We start from the raw sequence: 17,037 nt of genomic DNA, 5'->3' as shown, positions 1-17,037 counted from the left end.
GTTTCTCCTTTTCTTATATCCATACATGTATATCTTAAAGAAGCTCAGTCACGGCATTTTAAGCTATTTTGGTGACGTACAAAATAATCTTTAAATTGAAAAATAGTAGTTTACTAAAATAGAAAAGCACCAAAGAGATGGTAATAAACCATTAAGGAACAAGGATGGTAAAAGAAGGCCAAGATTAACATGGATTACAAACAACGAAATTGAAACATTTAGACTAAACTTTTCCAAATGAGCAAACCGTGACGTAGTTCCTTTAATTCCTTGTTTCCTTCTAGTACCAGTGAAGCCCTTGATCAGAGGCGACCCAGTCGATGTCGAATCGTATAACGGACGACCAATAACAGTAGCCGTCGGCGGTACTTTGAAAGTTCTTATGAAGACCACTGTAAACTTCCGGTGTGTGGCATCAGGGATTCCCGAACCGTCTGTCTTTTGGAACAGCAGTAGTAATGACATGCAACCAGCCAACAAATTTGACGTGAACCAGGAGGGGCGTGTGCTGACCATTCATGACGTTAACACGAGAGACTCTGGAAAGTACACGTGTAGCGCCGTCAACAAGGCTGGCGAGGACACCAGTGCTGCGGTGTTGGAAGTCGTTGGTGAGAGTCGCAGAGCATTAGATTGTGATTCACTAACTTATTTTATTCTTATTATTTTAGTGGTGTAGTTTTAACTATTTTAGTATTGTAAATCATTCATTTTTAGCATTTTAGTACTGTAGGCTCATTCTTGTTTAGTGTCTCCAGTTATTCCGCTAGGGTTAAATACTTTGACACTTAAATAAAGGTTCTTATCTTATCTCATCTCATTCATTTCTGCTTCTTACTTAAAGACATCATATCAACTTCTAATAGATACAGTAAAGTGACTGGTCGTGTATTATATTTAGAGACTAGTGATTCGACCTGTTTAAGCAGCGAAAGTCAAATAAGAATTATACAATTGATATAGGACGATTGACAAATATCGTCACAACTGGTCTGGCTACTTTTAGATTAAACGCGGTGCACTTGAAGGGAGTATCATTTGAAGCGTTACCAAGAGAATAATTCTGCTTGGTTTGCAGAGCCCACTCTCCCTACAATAGTCTCATCGGACGCTACTCGTTCATGGTATAACAGAGAATCTAGAACACTTCCGGTTGGAGGCATAGTGGAGGTCCTGTCCGGAACGGAAGTGACGTTAGCTTGCGAGTACTCGGCGTTTCCTGAAGCTGATGTTAAGTGGACTGTTCTGGATGAAGAAGGTGATCCTTTGCCCGACGCAGGATATGAGATTGTTAACGGCTCACTTGTACTCATGGCCTTACAGCCCTCAGATTCAGCGCAGTATGTCTGCTCCGTAACAAACGTGGCAGGAACAACTTCTGCGTCCACAATACTTAAAGTCGTAGGTAAGCACTTCATTTTATTGCTCTTTTGAAATAATTCCTTCTTCGTCTTTCACTTTTATCTTCGTCCGTGGAGACAATGATGGGGAACGCAAAAAGCACTTACATTAAACTCCAAAACAACGAACATGTTTGCTGGTTTGGAACAAAGTTTTCTTAAAAACAAAAAGAGATTGTTAAAAACAAGAAAAAAATTGTTGGCTTACTGAATTTTCCCATATGTTCGTTATTTCGTTATTTTTTCGTTATTTTTATCAGGGTTGTACTCCTTATATAAAAGAAACGATAGTTTTATATTCGCGCATTTGTCATTGGGGTGAACAACCATGCTATGATTTTTGTCCGCAACCTGATGTCATGAACTTTCCAGCGAAGTCTGTTTTTAGCTTGAACTACTTTGGACGCCTGCATCAGTACATTTTCATTCCAAGTCACAGAGTAACTATAGTTTGCGTTTTCTGATTGTTCAGTTTAAAATGCTGACAGTGAGCCATTAGTTAGTGCACGTTGTCTGAATTTTACACTACTCGGTTTTACAATTCACAATTCACAATGTCAGTAAAGATTAACGTTGGTTTGCCTGTTTTTAACAAGATCCCCAGCCACCATTGATCAGCTCTTTGCAAGACAGCGTAGTTTCTTTATCGGATCGTACTCCTGTGGAAGTTAGAGCCGGAAGCGTCGTCACTGTTCTCTCTGGCACGCGCATTACCGTCACGTGTTCTGCTGTCGGGACGCCTACTCCGTCAGTGGCCTGGAGCAGAGGGGAGGAGCTGATTCATACGTCATCAGAAGGCAATATGACAGCTGCGCATACTGGTATCCTAACAATTGATGATGCCTCTACAAACGACACGGGAGATTACCTCTGTACCGCCATGAGTGAAGTTGGAGTTGATCAGGAGTCAACGAAAATTACAGTCATTGGTTAGATTCATTAGACAAATTATTAGGCTTTTAATAGTCTTACAGTCGACTTTCGCTATGAAGGGAACCGCTTCGAGACCATCAACTGTCTTTATTAGACAGATCGGACAGAGAAAATGATAGAAGTATACTTAGAGAGGTGTTTGTGAAGACTCGACTGTGCTAGGAGTTATTCGAAGGTTTTATATTTCAAATTAAGTAAGCGTTTTCTTTGCATAAGTACGAAACGAGAGTAGGAAATAAAGATCAGTCGGACAGTTCTTTTAAGTAGCGTAACTACTCTTTGTAGCAATGATTAAATTTTTAGAACAAAGTCTTTTGTTATATAAGGCTTCTGTAGAACATTTATCAATGATCACGAGGTACCTTGTATCTCAAAGAGAACTAATTGAAAAGAGAAACGCACCAAGCGAACACAACTTTATCTTACATCCGACAACAAAGGTTAAATTAAAAATAATAATAGTAAATTTCTTCTTTTTGGAGAAATTTTAACTAAGAGATCTATTTGCAGAGCCTAGCAAACCAATTATTCGGCAACCGGAAGAAGAGAAGATCCCCCTTACCAACGACACTTTGGTGCAGGTGTCTGTAGGAAGTGACATAACAGTGCTAACACAGACTCGCGTCAATGTCACTTGCGAGGTCAGCGGTGTACCAGAACCGACGATCACGTGGCTAAAAGATGACAAGCGAAAGGAGTCTGAGGAAAACAGTTATTTGGTATTGAATATTAGGAATGTGGAGGATGCTGGTCAAGTCACTTGTTATGCCAAGAATTTGGCGGGGAATGCCTCACTAAGCACAATCATTGATGTTACTGGTAAGAAGGCAGAACTCAAATGCACAAGCATAGCTCCTTACCTAAATAGCTAAAACTTTATTTACATGTTAAAAGAATTTAGCGTTACATCTGGCTTTGAATCTCCAGATTGCCAGACTAACAAATTTCAGTTCTGCAAAGAATGTTTCACTCGTTGACTGTTTTAATATGGGGCATTGTATAGTTATCTAAATTTATCCATTTATTTGACCGCGTGTTTAAAGACAAAGTTAGACATTTAGAGTTGGAAAGGTCGAGCTCGGCCTTTTCTTCATGTATCCACGTTTTTAAGCAAGACAGTTCAGTCTTTAGCACTTCTCTTGACTGACTCTATTAAGGACTCTCGGCACATTGTGGGGAAACGGTGCATTATGGGGAAACGGCGCTAGCTGTAGGTTATTTGTGGCTTATAAACCAAAAAACTACGTCAGTCAGACAGTCCGTCAGTCCGTCAGTCTGCCTGTCTGTCTGTCTTCCCGTGAGTCAATCAGTCAGTCTGTACTTTCTGTCAGTCTGTCTGTTGGTCTGACTCTCTCTGAGTCAGGTAGTCAGCTATCATTCAATCAGTCCGTCTCACTGTCCTTCCGTGGGCTATTTTTCCGAATAACTGACCATAATGGTGCACGTGTTTTGGGCTTGTTTCAGAACCAGTTGTTCCTCGTATTACATCCGACTCTGGCACAATCGATGCATTGGACAAGCGTCAAGCTGTCTCGGGCTTTGTTGGTATGACTGTGCAGACGTTCACAGGTACCTCAATAACTCTGAAATGTCAAACTGAGGGATCTCCCAAGCCGGTTGTATCCTGGAGCAAGAACAGTCAAACACTCGAGTCCGAGGGTAGAGTCTCCATATCTGGTGATGGAACTTTGACCATAAAAAGCACTCGAACGCAAGACACTGGGCGCTACAAGTGTACAGCCAAGAATGCAATAGGAGAGACGTCTGAAGCTTCTTCTGTTTACATTCGCAGTAAGTATTCCATAGTTAATTACGACTTAAAATATGTTCGCGGTCATTACTTTGGGGGATAAATGAAGCGATCCTTTAATTAATTGGTTAATTTGTTTTGCCTGCCTACTGAAAATTCAACAAAACTACGACACTTTCCAATTAGCGATGAAGACGTTTTAAGAAATTGCTATATATTATATGGACCAATGAAAACGTTGATAAACGTGTAGTAAAAATATCAAAAGCAATATCAAGCGAGCAGGGGAGGAGAATAAAGATAATTACCTAGTCGCTAATATCGTCTTGATGTACTACGAACTTCTCTGAACTAACGACTAACAACAAGGAGGAAGAAATGCTCCTTGGACCTTAGGCACAAGAAAGACAACAGACTTCACTTTTGTTTGTTTGCAGCACCCATGTCTCCAAAAATACGGAAATCCAAGGCATATATCATCTGGTACGAAAAGCAGCCATTCAAAGGAAAAATTGGCGACAACTTAACAACACTGAAAGGCAGAAAATTAACGCTGACATGTCCTGCTGTGGGCCTACCAAAACCTGCTATCACGTGGTACAGAAGTGGTATGAGAATGAAAAGTGGTAAAGACTATCTTGTGATTGGTCAAACACTGATCATGTACAATCTGGATCCTATGGACACTGACCGGTACACATGCGTTGCAAGGAACTTCGCTGGTGTCAGGACTGCCACTACTACCTTAAAAGTTCACGGTATGAAATTTCTTGGTTGTTTTGTTGTTTGGGATAATTATTATTGGGGAAGAGATATGAAGAGAACTGAAATAAGCGTTAAATGAAGTCTTAAGTAACGAAACAAAGAAAGCCGGAAAAAAATCGAGACTTCTATGGGATTTCTTGACCTTTTCGATGCAAGCGCGCGTTGTCCCTGTTGCTCGGCTACCGTGAAAACGCTGTTTTGTCTCATTTTTTGAAGTCATTCAGTTTTTAGATCGTGGTAAACGAAAAAAAAAGGCAGTTCAAAATTTAGTAAGATTACCATTTGTACAATGCGGTCTCACTTGGTGAGGTCTTTTTCCTAGCGTCGTTCTCTCTTTAACCACAATCAGCATAACCAGTATCCAATGATCCTGTAAGACAAGTAGTCTTGTTTTTCTGATTGTTCTCTTTACCAACTCTATTCAGGAGTCAGAGATGACTTTATCTCTTTTTGGGAACCACGTTTACTAATGATTAGAACGATGGATTTTGGATCCAAAAGTTAGGGTTCGAGCCCAGGGCGGGGTCTTTGGTCGTGTTCTTGGCGAGGCACTTTCTTTTCATATTGTCTTTCTCCACACAGGAGCAGCTATCAAAATGCTAAGTAGCAATAATTATAGAAACTTTATGCGGTAGAAACGGGAACTAAGTGCTGATATGATGGCTCATCTGGCTCGTCAATCCATGGAAAACGACCTCATCTTCACATTATTTTAATATCTTTTACAGAACCCATGGCCCCTGACATCATGGCAACGTACGGCAGTGAAGAATCCTTACAAGATCGCCGACATTTCAATGTTACCATTGGAAAGGATATCTCCATCTTGCGGGGAAGTCCTCTGACCCTGAAGTGCCCTGTGGTTGGCGTGCCAGAGCCCAAGATAACCTGGATAAAAGATCGAAAAATGCTTTCTTCTAATGATCGCATGAACACGGACTGCATTGGCACACTGGACATCCACAAGGTGGAACTGGAAGATTCCGGGGACTACGCCTGTTCCGCTCAAAGCTTTCTAGGGATGGACATAGCGTTTAGTTCTGTTACGGTTTATGGTAAGAATATATTCGTCAATCCCTTCATTGCTGCTATAAACTATCCTTACAATACACAGGATGAGATTATCGCAGTGGCCTAATGGTTTGCTTGTTAGTCTCCAGATCGCAGTCCGTGTTCGACCGCTATAAATGGGCAGCAGGGAACAGTTAGGGAAAACTCACAAAATACTTTGGTGGGAAAACCGATGATGCCCTAGCTGCTATCTAGGCGTAATAGCAATTCACCTAATCGCTTAATGCAAAAGAAAACGTGAGACGCCGTGGCGGCGGTTCAGTGTATATTTGTTATGCTTGGAGAATGGCAAGTTGATATTTTTAGTGGCGTTCTGTTTAAATTTCTACGCTACAGTTTTTACATTGTTACGTTTATAATCCCCAGTATTAAGATGATTCCTTCAATAAGGGGGTACCTTCATGAGACTCTTAGATGTGAATCTACTTATTGATGTATTTACGTTGCTTTCTTGTTTGTTTGTTTATTATTTAAGTACAACTTTCTTTCTACAGAGGCTGTCAAACCTACTGTTGAAATTTCTGGTAGAGTGTATGTCAGCGGTGGCGATCTTGTAGACATGCACGTAGGCGACAACCTGACTGCTATTCTGACCACTCCTGTCAAAATAAACTGCACAGCTAGAGGAATCCCCAGACCCAAAATGACTTGGAAAATGAACGGACAACAGCTGGGCAATGGTGGAAATTACAAAACTGATAACAGTGGTGCATTGGCTATCAAGGGAGTCGAAGATCCAGGAGAATTCAAATGTATTGCGGAGAACTTCGTCGGTCAAGACGATGCATCGAGTTTTATTTGGCTTTTAGGTATGTTCTGTATAAGTGACTCGTTGCGAAATGAAATGATGGTGACAAAACGTCGTCAGTTCCTCGCTCGCATGGATCCCAATCCAAACCGGGTTTGTATGGCTGCGTGACCTTATATTTAAAGCCCATGCTTTGTTGCGGGACGTTGTACCTGTTCTTCTTATTTCCTGGGATATGTTTCTAGATGGTTTGACGATTAACCAAAATGCTTATTTCACATCACACTATCATAATAGGCATGATTATGACAGAAAGCATGCTTATCGTGGGCATATTACTTTTGATAGATCCTGAGCGGCCTGTAATCATCACTCCCGAAGAGACAACAACAATAGAGGCCAAAGACCGAAGTCCCATCACGTTGACCATTGGTGATAACCTGACAGCACTTACCAATTCAAGCATTACCATTCAGTGTCCCACTAGCGGTGTACCAACACCAACTGTCACGTGGACAAAAGATAACCAAGAAATCACCAATGATGGCAGGTACATAGTTCAAGTTGATGGTTCAATGCTGATAACTGAAGCTGTGGAGGAAGACAGTGCTCGGTACACCTGCATCGCAGAGAGTGTTACTGGAAAAGACAGGGCATCAAGCGCGGTGAAGATTGCGGGTAAGATATTTCTTTGCCTCTACTGCCTGACATCACTTCGGACTTAATATCTATCTGTAGCTGATCAATTTTGCGGTACAGTGTAGCTGTAAATGTTAACTGTTGAAGCGACGTGATGTTTACTTCAGTCGACTGACTTTTTCAAATATTCAATAAATCATTTGCAGAGCCCATTAAACCAGTCATTGAGGTTTCTAAACCTGGACAAAAGATTCCCGTTGGTGATGGCAGTCCAGTGATTATGAACGTTGGTGATAGCGTGACAGCAGTTTCCAACACTACCATCACCATTAGGTGTCCAGTTAGAGGAGTACCAACACCAGATGTTACTTGGGAAAAAGACGGAAAGCAAGTTACTCCTAGTGGAAGGTTCTCGATCAGCAGCGATAACACTTTGGTGATTAAGGAGGCAGTAGTTGATGACAGCGCAGAGTACACGTGTAGTGTCAAAAGCGTGGCTGGAACTGACAACGAATCGTCGACAGTGGAAATAATACGTAAGTTTTTACGTGACAAACAATGACCCATTCCCTCTATCAGATGTGCCTGCAAAGAATCATGGTAGTTGTATTTATCATCTTGGATTGGTAATTTGTTCTGATGAACCACCACGATTCAAGGAAGGCAATTATCATAGAGAGAATGGGTCATCGAGATATGCGGTGGCTAATGGCTAGCACGCAGCACTCCGCATCTCTCTGTTCGGATTCGAACGCTGGTGAGAGCCACTCTGTTGCATTCGTAATCAAGGCAAAGTGTTAGAGCAACATCGCAAAGTCCTTGGGGTAACCTTCGATGGAAAACATTCCTTCCAGGGGCATTAACAATACTACTAGTTTGTGTACTCTTAGTCTTAGCTAAATTCCTAATCTAGTATCTAGTACTTCACGCCACGGAAACCGGGGCACGCTCTGGCAGTTCGTGCTAGTTTGGCCCAGGCGACTATCCGTTTAATAGCAATTCACGTCACTTAAAACAGGATGCGTAACCATGGCCAAAATCTTTTCCTTGGAAAAAGTATTAATTTTCTCTTCTCTTGAAACATTTTGTTCTTTTTCTTGAAAAGCGCCCTCCAAGCCTGTAGTAAAAATCTCTGACAAACCGAAGACAATAGAGGCCAGAGATCGAAGTCCCATCACCATGACGATTGGTGATAACGTGACAGCACTTGCCAATACAAGCATTACCATTCAGTGTCCCACCAGCGGTGTACCAACACCAACTGTCACCTGGACAAAAGATGGTGAAGAAATCACCAATGACGGCAGGTTCACAGTTCAGAATGATGGTTCATTGCTGATCAGTGAAGCTGATGTGGAAGACAGTGCTCGATACACGTGCACTGCAGGGAATGTTGCTGGTAAAACCAGTGCATCAAGCATGGTGAAGATTGCAGGTACTTACTTTCTTATTCCTCTATGTGCTATGTAGCGCCCAAGGCCTAACGGTTTCTTTAGCGTGTGGTCTTTTTACGTGGCAGGGTCACTAGCCCCGCGCACTACCCTTACCCGTTTACATCCTGGGCTTGGATGCTGGCAACGTTTTAGTTAAGAAAGCTGGTAAGTTAAGTGCAAATGGCTAACGAAAATCACAAATCCCTCCAAAAATACCAAAACTAAAGCAATTCCCTGTACGTCATATTCGTTTCTTCAAATTTGACTTGGTTTTTATATAAAGTACACCTTCATCAGGCTGAAAGTGGTGTTCTTGTTACAAGAAATTTGTTTATGTAACAGAATTGTACTTGAATGAACAGCGTTCTCAGCGAGAAACTTGAATTTCTTGTCCTGTAGATTTGAAGAAGCCCTCCATTTTAGTCCAAAAGCCAGGTCCAAGGGTTCCAATTGGAGATGGTAGCCCAGTTGTCACATCGGTTGGAAGTCAAATCACAGAGATTGCCTTTGTTACAATCTCGCTGACGTGTCCCGCCAAAGGCTCACCTCCTCCAAAACTCACTTGGAGAAAAGACGGCGAGGAGTTGGTATCTGGCGATGGATATGTCATTGATAACGAAGGCACGCTGACGATACTACAGGCGGTATCAAAAGACACGGGCAACTACACTTGTTCAGCTCAGAATGAGGCCGGTTTTGAGGAAGTGACTTCATCCATTGAAATTTTAGGTATGTTAAAGAGGTGCTGTTTTGTTTATCAAAACAACTGCCGTGTTGGGATGTGTCGATTGTGAAGTGAAATACTGGTTTATTAAAATTTGTTAATGATGATAAAGTAGTAACGCCGGTGAACGTGCACATCAGGGAAAGAAACTATCGACTTCCGCTAATTATGATGTCGTGTACAGTCAGATAACGTAAATTCAAGTATTTTTTTCTCCTGTGGATAACTTGACACACTCTTGTCAAAAGGAAACAGTTCAAATTTAGAACCCAGCTGGACTTGCCCGGGGACTTTGGCAGCTATAGAGGGTGCATTATAAAGGAGGTTACTGCCGAGGATAACATAACGCATAGAAAATGCTTAGGCATTTCACTTACTCTTCGTCCATCCCTATATCAAATAAGTTTTGTTCCTTTGTTAGAGCCCCTGGAACCACTTATCCTACCTCCACAAGGTTCCATCATCTCAGATGACCACAAACGAGTTACCGCAGGAGTAGGTTTAAAGATTGACGTCCTAAAAGGAGCTACAATTAAAATAACGTGCGAAGTTAAAGGTGTTCCAAAACCCAAGGTGAGCTGGAGTAAAGATGGCCGAAACATTTTACCAGACGAGCGATTGGTACTGGGCTCTAAGGGAACACTTATTATCCGGGACTCTACTCTTGATGACAGTGGAAATTACACGTGCACTGCAAGTAGTAGGACTGGGCAGACCAGCAGCACATCTCCTGTGGCAGTCTCAGGTAAGGCCGTTGCGGTTTGATCGCTATTTTAGTATTGTCCTGTTTCGGGTTAACGAAGAACGCATCTATGCAGTGTCAAGGGTAATTATAAACTGATGAAATATGTAAAACAATTCTGAAGCATAATATGAAACAATGCGTAGATTGGTAAAACATGTAGCTCTCACTAGCATTTTTGAACATATTACTTTAGGTTGATATTAACTCAACAGATGTCTTAAGCCTATGTTTTCAGCGGTCTTAGGAATTTGTTCGCCCAGATATACCTCAGCTGAGATCGGCTTGTACTCTCGTAGGAGTGTTTCGTTCTGTGCAGGTAATTGAAACTACAATACATACTTTCTTTTAGTGGCTAGCAAGCCCTCCATAGAGCGGTCAGAGGACGAGGTGTCTTGGGGAAAAGAGAGCCTTTTGACAGTCGCAGTAGGCAGCAGAGTGGAGATCATTAATGGTTCGTCAGTAACCTTGGTATGTAATTCCAGCGGTTTCCCTCCACCTAAGCTGACATGGACACGTGGAATTGAGGCTTTACCAAATGACGACAATCACGAGATCGGTGAACAAACGCTGACAATCCGTGATGTTCAGTACGCGGACGCAAATGAATACACGTGTACGGCTGCTAACCTAGCGGGGCAAGATGCTGCCACTACTGAACTTGTCGTGAAAGGTGCGTCATGTTTTCAAGAATTAATTTCAACCGGTAAACCTGTAGACGCAATTTATTTATACAGTCAACTCCCGATAACTGGAACCTTCAAGAGAAATTGAAGACGGATCGAGTTAAGGGGACTTGAGAACAAACAACCGGAAAATGAGGAAACAAAAACAGTGTATAATGTATTTCTATTCACACAATGTATTACTTAATCAAATTTAACTATAGAGAAGTCGAGTGAAAATGGGACAATACATTTCTAAATTACTGTATAAATCAGAACGTATACACGTAATGGGAAACAAAGAAAGCAAAGCAAAGCAGCAGGAGAGGTCCAGGTTCTGCGAATTTTGCAGGTTTCAAAGAGAACAAAGTCGGTCTATTGCTACAGAGTTCATGTGATTTATTTCTTCGAGAAACAGTTTCAATGTTTTGGACTACAGTACTGACTGTTTTGAGTTGTCAAGTCTTGACAAAATGGTTCGAGTTATCGAGGGTAAAATAATATGGAAAATGGCCTGAAGGGAAACGAAAATTGCTTCGACTTAGCGAGGGTTCGAGTTATCGGGAGTCGACTGTAGCTTGTGCACCTTGTGTGTTTTTAAGACACTTTACTCTCTCGGTCTTCTCGTCTTGGCTCAGACAGTTGTACAAACGAGTACTGGCAACTCCAAGATTCAACTTGACAGAATGCTTTAAGGTCACCAACTATGACCCAGCATCTTAAACAGGGGAAATTAAGATACTCTTAGTTATTATATACCACAGAAACCGGAGTTAAGCACCAGGTAGGCAGGTTTTCTTTCGCCGTGCAAAGTGGAAAGAGTTGACGCAAGGCCTTATATGCCACCAGCGGTGTAAGAAATGTTGATGATATGGAAAGCGGGTCCCTTAGCCCGAATTTCTAATGCTGATTGTCTCTCCATATTTACCTACAGGGCCTGGAAGACCAGTCATTTTATCGCGCAAGATAAATATAACAGACGTGGACAGCAGTAAGCCTGTTGTTGTACCCATAGGCGCCAACGTGACCACTATAGTCAACGCAACCGTCGTCATCACGTGCCCTAATAAGGGCTCCCCTCAACCTATCGTCACGTGGAGACATGATCGGCGGTTTATAGTGGCGGGGGCAAGGTTCCAAGTGAATGACACAGCTTTGATAATCAGAGAAGTTCGGCTTGACGACGCGGGGCGTTACGAGTGCACGGCGTCGAACCGCTTTGGCCGTGATGTTCAGTCACTGACCCTCGATATCACAGGTACTGTGGCCACAAAATACCACAGTTAAAGAAGATATCTGTTAAAAACAGTTTTTGTTAGTTTTTACTTTGTCTAGCAAGTTAGAAAAGAGCTCTGCGTCTCAGCTAGCCTGTAGTTATCTTATCATCGCATTTGCTGTACCCAATTAGTCTACCCACGATCTAGTCGTATTAACAGTTTCGGCGTATGTAAGAAATGAACGACCGATCTTTTGTTCGGGCCAAAAGAAAAGGGACGTAGCAACATGGTTTTAAGGTGGTGGGGAAGGCTCGTACTCTACAAGGGAAATATTGATATATTACGTATGTCACAAATTTCTTGACTCTTGACCCGGGAACAAAACTCACTGTCTCTCGTGTAGCTAGTCGTCAAGGCCTTAATGTAGGCATTGAAATCCAAAATGGCGTGAACTAAATGATTGTCAAGTATTTGGTTGATAATTCAGACTTTCTTCTGCAAAAATGCTGTTATAGGACAACAGATGTATTTGAATCAATCCCGTGGAGAGATTTTGTTAGTTATCTGTCGTGTAATGCTTCCTCTCCAACAGTAAGAAGGAAAGGAAGTTATACAGATGTCACTCAAACATTCTGTCTTCTTTGCAGTGCCTCCGTTGATCAGCAATGTTATAGGCTCATTTGAGATAACAGACATACGAGATCTTGTTTCCATAACAACCGGGGCCGTGGTTACCATCCCAAGAGGAGTTGCTGTCAGAATAAAGTGCATAGCAACGGGCGTTCCGTCACCAAATATAACTTGGTACAGAAGAGGAGAAAATAGCAAGGAGAAATCTTTACTGGTGCCCAATGAAAACACGAAAATAATGAAAGATTATTCACTCCAGATAGCTCATACTTTAGTGGTTGATGCTGCGTACTACACTTGTGTTGCTACAAATATCGCAGGCCAAGATGAAGGAACAACACATCTGAATATTGGAAGTAAGAAAATACAATTTCGAACCTACTGTTTGTATTGCGTAAAAGGCTTTCGGTGTTTTATGTCTTCCCAGAGACATACAGACTTTCTTGCCGTTTCTCGTTATTATAATTTAGTTATGTTCGCAACTCGCATGTTATTCCATAAGTGAAGGAAGGAACATACGAAGAAACGAATCGACAATAATAACAACGGGCCGGATGAAAAAATTACCCAAACGGCAGATTGGCTGACCGAATGAATGAATCAGTTGACTGACTGCCTGACTGACTGACTGACTGACTCACTGACTCACTGACTGACTCACTGACTCACTGACTGACTCACTGACTGACCCACTGACTGACTCACTGACTGACTCACCGACTGACTGACTGACTGACTGACTGACTGACTGACTGACTGACTGACTCATTGACTCACTGACTCACTGACTCACTGATTGATTGATTGATTGATTGATCGATCGACCGATCGACAAACCGACCGTCTGACGAAATGATTGATTATAATGCTTTAAGATTCGTATTTGTTTTCTCTTCTAGCGATTCATTTGTTCACTAATCAATACGTATAAGAGATTATTTATACATTCAACTGATCATATATTTCCTTCTTTACGTGATTGTAGCTCCTCCAGAGATTCCAACTTATTGGCGAGGAGTCAAATCTCGATTTGGCGACCAAGCTCGAGACTCGAGGAAATCAAGTGGTGCAGTAGCTACAGTGGTGAAGGGAGCAAATTTGAACATTAAGTGTGCTGTCGTGGGTAACCCTAAACCTACAATCAAGTGGATTGTAGCTACCACAGGCCGACAGAGACGTTATACTATCCTAAATGACGGCACATTGGAAGTTCCAAACGCAGATTTAGAGGATGAAGGAAACTACACTTGTATCGCAAACAATTCTTTTGGAACACTGAATAGGACGACAAGTGTCAGCATTTTAGGTAATAAGCTGTAGGCTATGCCAAGCTGAGTTCTTCTACTTTGGTCGCAATAATGTCTGACTAAATTAGTTGACTCGCCTGGAAATTTATCGTCATTTAGTCATTGGCTTCATTGGCTTACAAATCAAGCTTGCATGTGTTTTAAAATGTAACTCATATCCAACCTAACCTTCCTCATTCGCAATTGGCTTTACTATCACTCTCACACGTCCCTCCTTTCTCGTGAACGATATTTGAAATGCTAGGGTCCCAAGCAATAAATCAGTGCCTTGCTATCCTAAAAAAGCCTTGTTACCAGTCATTAAATTGGATTATTATATGACTTGTGTTTGTAGCCGATATAACGCGCGCTCTGATTGGCTAACTGTAGGGCATTATTCTCCCGTAATGCCCACGAGCCCATTACGGGCCTGCAAAGTCAGAGCAAACTACTTATTAACCTCGACAGTTCGGCCTTTACGAGAAAATCTCAAAACTCAACCTTGCCGTATTGCCCTCGCTATCATTTGGTCAATACGTCATGGTCTCGGTTAGAGATTTCTCCGTAAAGAACCTCACTCGCGGTTAACAAGTAGTTATTCATAGATTTAACAAGCGTGGTAGTATTATCCTCAACATTTTCCATTTCCTTTTAGTACCTCCTGAAATCCTTGAGCGCCATTTTAGACATCTCTACGATGAAAAACGAATTGAAGGCTATGCAATGGCTCAGATGGAAGTAAAACGAAGGACGATATCCTCCCTCACTGTAGAAGAAGGTTACAATCTAATATTGATATGCACTGTGAGTGGAAAGCCTAAACCTCGTGTTACTTGGAGTAGAAACAGGGTGGTGATCAAGAATGACACCAGGCATTTGTTACTACCAAACGGAGTGCTGTTAGTGCGACATGTTCTGGTCAAGGAGTCAGGCCAGTACAAGTGTGTTGCTACCAACGTCGTTGGAGAAGATCAAGGAATTGTGCAGCTCACTGTTAAAGATCAGGCCAAGGGTGAGTAGGAGGTTTGAAATCTTGACGCTTGCGACGACGCTGCGCTTATATGGTCGTGTACCTCTCTTTTAAAACAAGAATGTTTTAAAGCAAGGATGTTTTTTTTTGTTTGTGCCGTGTACACAAATTAAAATTCACCCTGTACTAACAACTGTGGTGGCTTCCACTGTAAGCCTGATGGTTTTTTGGAGGTCTCCTCGCCGCCTTTTTGTTTGTTATTGTATATGTTTATGGTGTGGCAAACAAAACATGTTGATCACGGTGATGGTGATGAAGAGACTGTTGTATCGCACTCAGAATTGAGGCCTTCATACCTTCTCCGTTCATTGGTTAATCTTGTGACAAAAATAACGCAACTTGAGAAAATGAAACTGCAATGGTATGACTTAAATGCTGGTTTTAAGTGTGACACCCAAACAAACGGTAATCGTTCGCAGTTCGTGAATTTAGTAATGTAAATTAACGCTCTTTAGGAGGATATGCACTCTGACAGCTGACAATTTGAGATCAAGCCGTTTGTGGGCCTAACCACTGCGCTCGTCACTCAGTGAAAGTCCAGCGTTCTTTGATTTTTTCTTTTGCACTTATTTCGTTGTGCTGATATTTTGCTTTCTTTTTCCGATTTCAGCCTGAAATTTACTATTATGTGAGTAATTAGTGTTGCGTGACTTTGACCCCTCGTAATTTGTTTTCTAGGTTATTGGAAAGTAACGGATTGGAGCAAGGCAAGTTTTGAAACTTTCTTTAATAATTAAGGCGATCACTGAATAATAATACTAAGTTGGAAAAACGGCTAATAATAATAATCTGAGAAGCCTCGTACGAAGACGCAAAAGTTGCCCGCTTAAGAAAAGGATAAAGTTCCATGAAATGTTAACAAATACTAAAAAGTACGGTTGTTTATTTGTTTCAATTTTTGGAGACTTTTAAACCCAGGAAGTTGTCAGTTTTCTTTACCAACCGTTTTATGTAAACTTACGTCAAACAATTCACTCGTGACTGTCAAATTTATCGCGCCTTCACTGGTCGAGAGCCATAGTCTATAACAGTTTAATGACGCCCTAGGTCAGGTCCCTGGTACGCACAATATCTACCCTCCAATGGACGCATGATGAACTAGAACGATGCTTTTTGTTTGGTTTTATTCACCAGTAATGGTGTTTGTCCGTAGTTTATTTCAATTATTTTAATTTTAACTTGTTGGACAACTTGCCGGTTGGAATATGTTTTCGATTAACAGATGTCTAACCTTGGATTTAAAAAATAGGAGGTAGTGTCTTCACAAGAGAAAAAGTTTTAGAATGTAACTCAAGCTTCTCTTAAAATCATTAGTTCAACATGTACATTCATATATCACAATTTGACACCATAGCATGAATAAAACAGTTTCAGAATCACTCGTTATCTTTCGTAGTCTCTCAATCTGATTGTATTATGGTCCATCTATTTTGAACTTAGTGTGAGAACTGCGTGACGCACCTCCGTGGATGGCAGGAGAGACATATCAGCTGTATTGGTCCGGGTGGTGCCGTTGTTAGTGACTTGCATTGTATTCACAAACCTAAACCAATCAAACGCCAGCGGTGTATTCACAGAGACTGTCATGTAATTTGGTCGGCGTCTGTTTGGTCAGCGGTAAGTACCCATCCCGATCTCAATCAAGCGAATAAACATTCAAACCATCATTGAATTATTTACGATTTTATTTTGAAAGTCGTGATTACTGATTTCTTGATAATGTCTCTTCGTCAGTGTTCTCGATCCTGTGGCTTACATGGAATTAAACTGCGCAACGTGAAATGCGTATTTGCAAAAAGCTTAAAACCAGCGAAGGGTCAGTGTGGATGGCAGGAAAAACCGGCCTTGCAGGAACCTTGTAACAGAAAATCATGCACTAGAGGTTAGTATCTCCCGCATTAACCGACTTGTGAGGTTATCATATCTACTAGGGCAAAAAGAGCAAGATTTCCTTACCGAATTAAAAGTTTGTGTAGAGGTTGCCTGCGTTGAAGTCGTTTCCTT

The 17,037-nt window shown here is 41.6% G+C and overlaps 1 protein-coding gene across 1 annotated transcript in view; it reads left to right on the top strand.

The window, feature by feature from the left end:
• LOC110058803 (hemicentin-1-like) overlaps nucleotides 1-17,037 on the top strand; it is a 58,756-nt gene that overhangs the window by 40,673 nt on the left and 1,046 nt on the right. Inside the window, exons 48-68 of the mRNA XM_020765461.2 lie at nucleotides 285-611; nucleotides 1,079-1,405; nucleotides 1,997-2,329; nucleotides 2,844-3,152; nucleotides 3,798-4,124; nucleotides 4,521-4,841; nucleotides 5,577-5,903; nucleotides 6,414-6,728; nucleotides 7,016-7,345; nucleotides 7,513-7,842; nucleotides 8,412-8,741; nucleotides 9,139-9,468; nucleotides 9,885-10,208; nucleotides 10,558-10,878; nucleotides 11,805-12,128; nucleotides 12,735-13,073; nucleotides 13,703-14,023; nucleotides 14,659-15,015; nucleotides 15,712-15,740; nucleotides 16,474-16,650; nucleotides 16,768-16,915. Coding sequence (XP_020621120.2) covers nucleotides 285-611; nucleotides 1,079-1,405; nucleotides 1,997-2,329; nucleotides 2,844-3,152; nucleotides 3,798-4,124; nucleotides 4,521-4,841; nucleotides 5,577-5,903; nucleotides 6,414-6,728; nucleotides 7,016-7,345; nucleotides 7,513-7,842; nucleotides 8,412-8,741; nucleotides 9,139-9,468; nucleotides 9,885-10,208; nucleotides 10,558-10,878; nucleotides 11,805-12,128; nucleotides 12,735-13,073; nucleotides 13,703-14,023; nucleotides 14,659-15,015; nucleotides 15,712-15,740; nucleotides 16,474-16,650; nucleotides 16,768-16,915 — 6,246 coding nt within the window. The remainder of the gene's footprint in view (nucleotides 1-284; nucleotides 612-1,078; nucleotides 1,406-1,996; nucleotides 2,330-2,843; nucleotides 3,153-3,797; nucleotides 4,125-4,520; nucleotides 4,842-5,576; nucleotides 5,904-6,413; nucleotides 6,729-7,015; nucleotides 7,346-7,512; nucleotides 7,843-8,411; nucleotides 8,742-9,138; nucleotides 9,469-9,884; nucleotides 10,209-10,557; nucleotides 10,879-11,804; nucleotides 12,129-12,734; nucleotides 13,074-13,702; nucleotides 14,024-14,658; nucleotides 15,016-15,711; nucleotides 15,741-16,473; nucleotides 16,651-16,767; nucleotides 16,916-17,037) is intronic.

The sequence above is a fragment of the Orbicella faveolata genome, unplaced genomic scaffold (genome assembly GCF_042242905.1).
Source record: "Orbicella faveolata isolate gen_17 unplaced genomic scaffold, um_ofav_v1 contig_26, whole genome shotgun sequence".
Classification (NCBI taxonomy): domain Eukaryota; kingdom Metazoa; phylum Cnidaria; class Anthozoa; order Scleractinia; family Merulinidae; genus Orbicella; species Orbicella faveolata.
This window is presented reverse-complemented; position numbering and strand designations above follow the sequence as displayed.